Source organism: Protopterus annectens, chromosome 10.part0, assembly GCF_019279795.1.
Source record: "Protopterus annectens isolate FY-2018-M chromosome 10.part0, PAN1.0, whole genome shotgun sequence".
In the NCBI taxonomy this organism is placed as follows: Eukaryota; Metazoa; Chordata; order Ceratodontiformes; family Protopteridae; genus Protopterus; species Protopterus annectens.
In genome coordinates this window covers 89,069,623-89,078,829 of record NC_056744.1, presented here as the reverse complement: position 1 = coordinate 89,078,829, position 9,207 = coordinate 89,069,623, and the positions used below count along the sequence as shown (strand labels likewise).

Below are 9,207 nucleotides of genomic sequence, written 5' to 3'. Positions count from 1 at the left end.
TGTAGCTTCCTCACAGAAGTAACCACCTCACCAGTCCTGGCTGCAAGTATGCGGTCTGTCTGGGTCTCCCCCAGGCTACCAGACCCACTTGTTTGTCTCAAAGCCTGACTGTGTGTAACTGCATTAACACATAGTACTGCCTCATCAAAATCCTTCCCTATCAGGAAATCTGCAGGATGGTAGTTCGGTACCCCTGTTGTCTCAAGACAACCTACTATTGGCATTTTTGTCTTCCCCACTTACTGGCTTTCTCACCTTTTGTTACCCACCTTGCCTCCATGGACATCTGTATGTCACATGTCACTGGTTGTATTTATAACATTTAACCCTAGGTCCTGGACCTGTACCTGGACTAGTGGCTTCCTCTGCTACTGGCAGATTCTGTTGGGGCAGTCTGGGCTGCCCACCATGGATTCCTTTAGATCTATGAGCAGTACTTGGGGTCCCTTTCCTGTGCAGGGATGCCCTGCTTGCTAGGTATAGGTCTCCCTTCTTCCCCAACTCCTCTGAAGTAGGACATTGTCTATCAGCTAACCAGATATTCATGTTCTCAGGCAAAGTGCTAAGGGCTTGTTCCCTCATCAAAAGGTCTGCCACCCCTTCAAAAGTGGTGACCTGACATCCACTCACCCACCTATGAAAATAAGTGCTCAGTTCAGCAACATATTCACACACACTTTCATCTGCCTTGTGTCTATGCTCACAAAACTTTTTCCTATAAGTTTCAGGTGTTAGTTTAAAAATTCTAGCAAGCACTTCTTAACAGCAGTATAACTAAAGCAGTCAACATTAGACATTTTGGACAAAACAGTTACAGCTTTACCATGGAGTAAGGGGGTCAGGAACTGTACCCAGAGCCTTTGGTCAACATCATACTGTTTACATACCCTCTCAAGCATATGAATGAAACTATCAAAATTATCCCCCTCTGTAAACTGCAGAAGAAATTTACTGACCTTTTGTGCTTCTGGGGTCCAGTTACTCCCTTCCCTATTACCTCCATGACTCTGGCAAAGAGTCAGCATCTCCTTTTAATGCTGCCTCTGCCTTTCCTTCTCCTCAGCTTCCAGGCATAGCCGTTTCTCATTCTCCTCAGCCTGTAGACGTCTCAGTCTCTCTGCTGCTTCTGTTTCCAAACAGCTGGCCTCCAACTCAAGTATCTTTAGCTCCAGATGGATTTTAAGTCCTCTGCAGAAAGGTTGAGCTGTCCATTCCCTGAGTGTTGTACATCTCCATGATCACCCTTCTGATTGCTGTTTTCTGATGCAGCTGTGACCAAAGCTGCAATCATGTCTGCCTTAGTCAGGTTTCCCTGCACCAGTCCTTCAGCCTGGCACATCTCAGCCAACTGGCTCGTCAGCTTACCATACTCCTCTACTGATATGCTTGAATGCTCTCGCTGACTAACTAAGCTAACAAAAGAAATAAAACAATTGTGATCTGAACTCTTGAGTATTCACTGTGAGGCTGATTTAGAGTACATACACCTTCAGTGATAACTGTACACAAGCTACAGGAATTCACACTACCCACACCACTACAAGCCAATTAGTATTTGCCAACCAGCTAATATGTGGTGTGGATATCCCACCACTGCCAAACAATTAATATGTGATGCCCGTGCACTGGCCCAGCAATCAAAGAGCTTCATTCCTCAACACTAACACCAGTGAGGGGCATCCACATAGGGGAGGATAACAAATATACACACACAGTAAAGTACAATTTCCCTTAAGAACACACAGAGACCACAGTCAGTCTGGGGCTGGTTTCTCCCTTTCTCTCCAGATCCCCAATAAGACTCCCCATTGGCACAGCTATATGGTCCAGATCTCAGCCTAGTGGTCAAGCACCCTCTCTGTCCAACCAGTGCTTTGTGTCTGTGCCCAGGTAGCTGACACACACACACTTTGAGATATGAGTTATATACAAATACACAGACACTCATGGGGAAGGCTGGCACAGGTTCTCTAGCTATGCCCCCATCTCTGCCAGGCTAAAAGGAAGCAATTATTGCCACCGACCACTAATATCAGCTACAAAAAGGCCCTTAACAAAGGGTGTCCAATTATTACTGTGCAATATTATTATCCAAATGGTAAGTGTGACTGAACAGCAAAGCTTATTGGAGTGACTTGGACAGTGTCACTATATACATGCAATGTAATCTAGAGCTTAAATTATCTCTACCCAAAACAGCCACAGTTGAAAGGTTTAAAATATTTAATAATAAATAATAAAAACACAAGACAATACTTCTTACTAAACAGTGCTAGTCAAGAGTTCAGAGATCACAGGTAAATACTTAAAATAATGCAGTAGAAAAGTTCTGACATCAACACAGAAAAAAAAGAATCCAATCTTCCTATTTCCTTGCTATATCTAAGAGAAAACACAGTTCTAAAATAAACTTACATATAGAGCATAGGCAGATTGCTGGTGATGGTGGATGTTCTCAAGACAAATGCAAAATGCTCTGAGTTTCTCTGTCCTTAAATTGATAACACAGTATCACTGACTCATTTCAGATTACATCATTATTTTCTGTTTCCCAGGCTAACAGAAGCTCAGAGTGTAACAGCCCTTTTGATCTTGCACCTGGTCAGGAAGCTACAGCAATAAAAGGCATTATACATGCAAATGCTAGCAATTAACTCTAGTCTCAAAACAAAAGCAAGAATTTGTTCATCCAGACATATCGGCTCCGGGTTTTCTGATCAAACAATTACACAATGCTTGACTTATCAGCGTTCCTACAGCAGAGTGCACTGTTGTTACATTTTTGCAGTTCCACATTTTCTTCCATTTAAGAGAACAAGCCTGTGGCTTATATTAATATTTAGAAATGACAGAATTATCTACAAAATTCTATCTGGCTAGGCTGGCAGCCTTCACATATGTTCACAATAATAGTCAACATGAAGAGGGGATATTGACAGAGAGCAGGATTAGAGAAGTCAGATGTGTTTGTAATCATTTTATATTATGGCAACTTCAAGGTGAGAAAAGAAGGCAGTACTTTACCAAGAGAGTGGTAACCATGGGCTCTGTTGTCATACTCACTCAGTCACACTCCCAGCAATAGTTGTAGGACTCTGTTATGCCTCCTTCTACTTCACTGCTATTACTGTTAAACAGATCAAGGAGTCCCTCATAAAACCTAATTCTTCTGGTACCAGGTTTAGTGCACCACACCCCACTTTTCTCAAGATTTCAGATGATTTCATTGCCAAACCTCTCACACATATCTTCATTTATTATATCCCCTTCTAAAAGTTCCTATCCCATTAGGCCTTATGGAGTACAGACCAACATCTATCCTATATCCTGATAAAAAAATCATTTGAAAAACTGTTTTATAAACAACTCAACGCATAAAGAATTATGGGCTACTTTGTGACCAGCAACATGGCTTTAGGAACTCCTTTAGTACCACCACTCCCTTCACCACAGTCACTAAGTCTTTATACAACATAAGCAATGGTATCATCTCTGTAGGCATCTTCATTGACATGGCTAGGGCCTTTAACACTGTCCACCACAACTTCCTCCTTAGTAAATTGTACAAATTAAACTTTTGAGAGAACACAATTGCTTGTTCTTGAAGCTACCTCAATGATCTCAAAGACAAACACTTTTAAGTACTTGCTAATAACAGCTTGTATAAAAATAGAATACTTAAATAAGTGTCCCACAAGACTCTGGACTGGGACCATTGTTCTTTTCAATCTTTATAAATGACATAGCCGAACTGAACAAGCTATGAGGGCCTTAACCTAATGTAGACAGATGACATCTTTATGACTGATTTTAATAAAACCATCCAAACTTTACATATCCAGGTACAGTCCAACTTTTCTATGCTAACCTCATGGTTACACAAAAATAAATTCCTATTAAATTCTACAAAAGATAATCTAATGCTGGAGGCAACCTCTCAAAAATTCACTTCCTGCCCTCCTATCTAAATCATATATAACAGTAACACCATCCCAAATGTCAAATAACAAAAGTATCTTGGTCTCCTTCTTGACTCCTTACTCAGCTTTACCCTCCATACTGGAAACATTACTTCTAAAGTACTTGTACACCTGAAAAGCTTTGCTACCATATCTCCTATCTTCGTTCACTGGCTCTTGTTGCCTCTGCAACCAAAACTGTTCAGATACCAAAATTCAAATAATGACTGCCCTTGCTCTGCCTGTATTCAGCACATAATACACACAGTTTCCAAACTGATGACAGTAGCTTTTTCAGATTTGTACATGGCGTAAGCACAGACATGCAGCTCTGTGACCTACTAAAACAAATCAATTGGCTCCCCATTATGCTACAATTTATAAAGTACTTAAGTATGGCTCTTGTCTACTACTGAAAAGAATACTACTAACACGAAAGCTAAACTACTCTCCGAGGAGCATACACAAAATGACTCCTTCAGTCTTGCCCCTCCTAGGTTTAAGAATGCTATAGGTGAAAACAGCCTTTTTCACATTAAGGCCCGCTATATGAAATAATCTTTCAAATGAGGCTAAAAATAATCCAAAACTTACAAACCTTCAAATCCTCCCTAAGAGAACATTTACAGAAAGATACTGAGTGTAATTACTTTTGTGATACTTGCTAAAAACTTTAAACAAAATGTACTCTGGTTTTGCTTAATGATATGTGTTTTCTTGATGTAGCATATGCATTTCTCTGATTTTTCTGTTTTTTTTCCATAATATATGCTTCTTAACCCATTCACTCCAATGGAGCTCAGGAGCCTAAGCTTTCTGAAAGAATCAAATTATGTTCTTACATTTCAAACAAATGTTCATATCCCTGAAACCATAGGGATTATGAAATAAGTAAACATGGCAAACTCTCCAGCACAAACTATTTTTATAGTGGTCATATTCTTTAGGTTCTAGGTCTTAAACTAAATGTTATGTCACAGTAAACACACTATTATGTTTCTAATATTTTTATACAACTTACAATATCTCAGCAACCACTTAAGTTACATACATATTACTAGCAGCATTTTATTCATCTAGCTGAGCACTTTCGCATTAGGTTAACAGTTCTGTCTGTGTTACTTCGGTTTTGAGATATTTAGAAAAATGAAAAATTATATCTATGTAACTTAATGCCCTAAAAATGACAGTTAATATCTACTTACCTGCACTAGACAGAGGTCAAATATTAATGTAGTTGATCTGGTATTGTGTATGATTTAACATGAAATATTTTAAAACCTTGTACACAACATGGTTTTGGAATTATTGATGTAAATATGAACAAGCAATATTTGATGCCTTATGGCATCAGTAGGGGTTAATTGCAGATGTACCTGGAGGTGTCACTCTGATGTAATGAGTTAATGATGCATAGCTGCTTTATGGTGCATGTTTGTTTTTTCCTGAATGTATTGTCATGCTCCCTCAGACTCTGCTCGTAATGTGTAATAACTCTTAACGGGTAATATATGTCTTAATGTACCCAGGTCATGATTGAAAAGGATCAGCAGAACAACTCGCTCACCTTGTTAACAAACTGAAATAAATAAAATAAATAAGTACTGGCTAGTGGACAGTACTACAAATAACAAGATTAACATAAGTTGGACAAATAGATGAGGGAAACTAGAGTTATGGAGAGGGTGCTACATAAGAGCTAGCTGTGAAATGAAGAGGACTCTTGCCTTTGGGACAACTTACTTTTCTTTATTGTTGCAATTCTCGTAATATGTCATAGATTAAGGAGCAAGGCAAAACCGAGAACCTCACAGCAAAAAAGAATTGTATATGTACAGTTAACATGGAGGCTTAATGCTATAAGCAATTAACATGCTGCTTCCTGTAGTACAAGGTTTGATTCTCTCAGCCTCCTTCTACCTACTGTGTAATAAACCAGTGATTTCAGGTAATGAAGAAACTGGGTTAGGCTTCTTAGTAACTTTCTATAAACCTATGACTTTTCTGCAGCTGTGTATGTGCTGGAATATCTTGTATTAATATTTTGCTTTAATTTTTATTGTAAAATTAAGTAATTATATTCAGGAAATTTAGCATTAATGATGTATAGCCCTACTCCAATACTTGGTCATGGTTTCACATAACAATTTTATTATAAATAAGCTCTGGCCATACTAACTGCACACTTGCCTCTGGTAGCACTTTTAATATTCTAAAGGAGAAAAAAAAATGTTTCCCTTTTGATCTAATTATGAAAGCTGCTTAAAGTATATTACTTTATGTGTTTTTTGTTATTATGTATAGGATTTCCTCTTTCTGACATTGCAGTCATGTATGCTGAAGGATCCGGTTTCAAACACTTGCATACAGATGCTGCTGTGTAAAAGTCTAGCCTTGTTGCACATGTCACTTTGTAAATTATTGATGCCTTTCACCATAGTGATGTCAGAGCTGCTTTGAGCGCTATAGTGCTGAACTGCTGTCATCTAATACGTATTATAATGCAATGCAGATCTTTTATTTGTCTCTATTTTTTAAGACGGTGACAAAACTGTGCCATCTCTGTCCAGCACTTGAAAAGAGTTGTTTACATGGCGTCTCTTTTGTCACCTTTATGGTTTAGTTATCTTTTTATAGTATTGGCAGCTCCAATGAAAAGCTTCAAAGTTAGCTGCACTACAGACAGATGGAGAAAAGACGTTTGAGATCTAAGGAGGGATAAAGAAAGATTACATACTACCTAATAAAATGAATGGATAATTGTTAAGGAGATTAAGTGCTTGAAATGAAGAGCACTGCAATTTCTAGGTGACCTATCTTGAAAAATTCAAAGAAACTTTATATGGCAGCAGGAAAAAAAGGAAAGGAGATAACCTGACTTGGGGAGGTGGGTGATGGGGGGAAGCTGTATCAAATTGCAGAGGCTTTCTATCTGAAACTTTGCTACAGGAACATGATTAGAAAGTACATTCCAGAGTGGCTCGACTCCTAAAAGGATTGGAAGAATTAATCTCTGGCAGTTAAGGGGAACAAAAGAATCAGTAGAAATGCTTGTGTCTTGAAAGCTTATTTACTGGATTTCAACATTTGAAAAACAGCCTCATAAAGAACTATTGTATGTGAGCTGAAAAAAAACAGCAGCTTAGACATCACTACCTAGTTTGTCACAAAGGATTGTAATGTTTTTGAAATTCCAAATAATGTGTACTCCAGCATTTTACCAGCTAGGCTTTGTGCAGCAATAAAGGAGAGCTGTCACTCCACTGTGTCAATAAAACTTGCAGAGGACCATCATATATGCTTAAAAACATGTAAATAAGTTCCTACTGCACATGAAGTGGTTACATCAAGGAACCCTGCTGAGCATCAGGCTGGATTTGGAAGTAAAGTGACAGAGTGGGTCTATACAGAAGCTGTGTGACATCACTGGAAGCAAGGCTGAGACACACAGAGCCTTTAGAGTTTAATCCAGAGCTCACTGTTGCATGACAAGGCGCCTCCATCTGTGTACAGTCTCTGACCTGTCCAGAACTCTACATGATACTGAGGTTTTCAGAGGTCATTGCTTGGAACTGACATAAACAGAGCAAAGAACAAGATGCCAACTAATGGAATACACCAAGCCTTAAAAATTCAGTTTGGCTTAATTAACTCTGAAAACAGATACCTGACAGCAGAGGCATTCGGCTTTAAGGTGAATGCCTCTGCTCCAAGTCTGAAAAGGAAGCAGATATGGACACTGCAGCAGAATGAAGAGGAGAGTTCTGTTGTTTTCTTTAAAAGTCACTTGGGCAGGTATCTATCTGCTGACAAGGATGGTAACGTGTCATGTGAAGCAGAGGAGTTGCATGGAGATTGCAGGTTTATGATCATACCTCAGTCTGATGGCAGGTGGGCCATTCAGTCAGAACCACACAAACGGTTCTTTGGAGGGACAGATGATAAGCTCTCCTGTTTTTCCCAGCTGATCACAGAATCTGAGCTCTGGGCCATACATCTGGCCATCCATCCTCAGGCCAACCTCTTAAGTGTCAGCAGACGGAGATATGCACACCTTAGCATACAGGAGGATGAGATCACCACTGACAGCAATATTCCCTGGGGTGTTGATGCACTGATCACTCTGATTTTTCATGAAAAGAAGTACTGCTTGAAGACATGTGACAACAGATACTTGAAGAATGATGGCAGACTGGTGAAGGACCCAGAGGAAGGAACAAGATATACTCTGGAATTTAGAGCTGGGAAGCTGGCTTTCAAAGATTGCCATGGGAAATATCTAACTCCTGTGGGACCCACAGGCACTCTGCGATCTGGAAGAAGTACAAAGCCAGGGAAGGATGAGCTGTTTGACCTAGAAGAAAGTCATCCTCAAGTTGTCCTTCAAGCTTCCAATGGCAGATTTGTGTCCATCAGGCAAGGTGAGTGCAGTTTTCAGTTTTGTATACAAAACACATGAACACACACACACACACACACACACACACACACACACACACACACACACACACACACACACACACACACACACACAATACATATGTGTGTGTGTGTGTGTGTGTGATATATATATATATATATATATATATATATATATATATATATATATATGATATATATCATATATGTGTGTGAAAATATATATGTACAAAATATATATATATGGTAACAGTTCAATTTGTTGACTGCACAGCTTGTTGATGAGAAGGTAAGGTGTTACTTCCCACCGAAATCATATAACCACAGTTAATCAGTGTGTGCTATACCTGATTAGAACATTCTAGTAGTGGTTTCCTTTTGGTTGTGGTTATGTGACCATGCAGTTAGTATATATAAATCAGATGGATGTGGGGACAAATTCTCCATATTGTGGTTTGTGGGTTGTATTAGGGGAGCAAAGCCTCCTCCCCCAAAAAAGATGTTGGAAATCAAGAGTAATGGATTCCTGGAACAGCCTTTGGACATCACAGTGAGGTAATTCAAGAATTCATATGGTATGCTACTGTCAGGTTTGGAATATGTGAGAGAAGCAAGGTTATATTGCTGTGTAAATAGGACCTGCAGGCATTGCTGGGAATAAGTTGCAGACTGAATAGAGCAACGTTGAAGCTGACCAACTGCAAATGGCAATGTATGTGGTATACTTTTGTGTTTGGCTGTGACTCTACATTACAACTGTGAGACAGGTGTTGCAGTCGATAGATGGATTGGGATCGCTAATGTGAGTGTTGATGTTTTCCTCAATAAA

The 9,207-nt window shown here is 39.3% G+C and overlaps 1 protein-coding gene across 1 annotated transcript in view; it reads left to right on the top strand.

The window, feature by feature from the left end:
• The first annotated feature begins 6,884 nt into the window (after positions 1 to 6,884).
• The window catches only part of FSCN2 (fascin actin-bundling protein 2, retinal), a 221,615-nt gene continuing 219,292 nt past the window's right edge, over positions 6,885 to 9,207 (top strand). Inside the window, exon 1 of the mRNA XM_044086718.1 lies at positions 6,885 to 8,380. Coding sequence (XP_043942653.1) covers positions 7,558 to 8,380 — 823 coding nt within the window. The 5' untranslated portion in view covers positions 6,885 to 7,557. The remainder of the gene's footprint in view (positions 8,381 to 9,207) is intronic.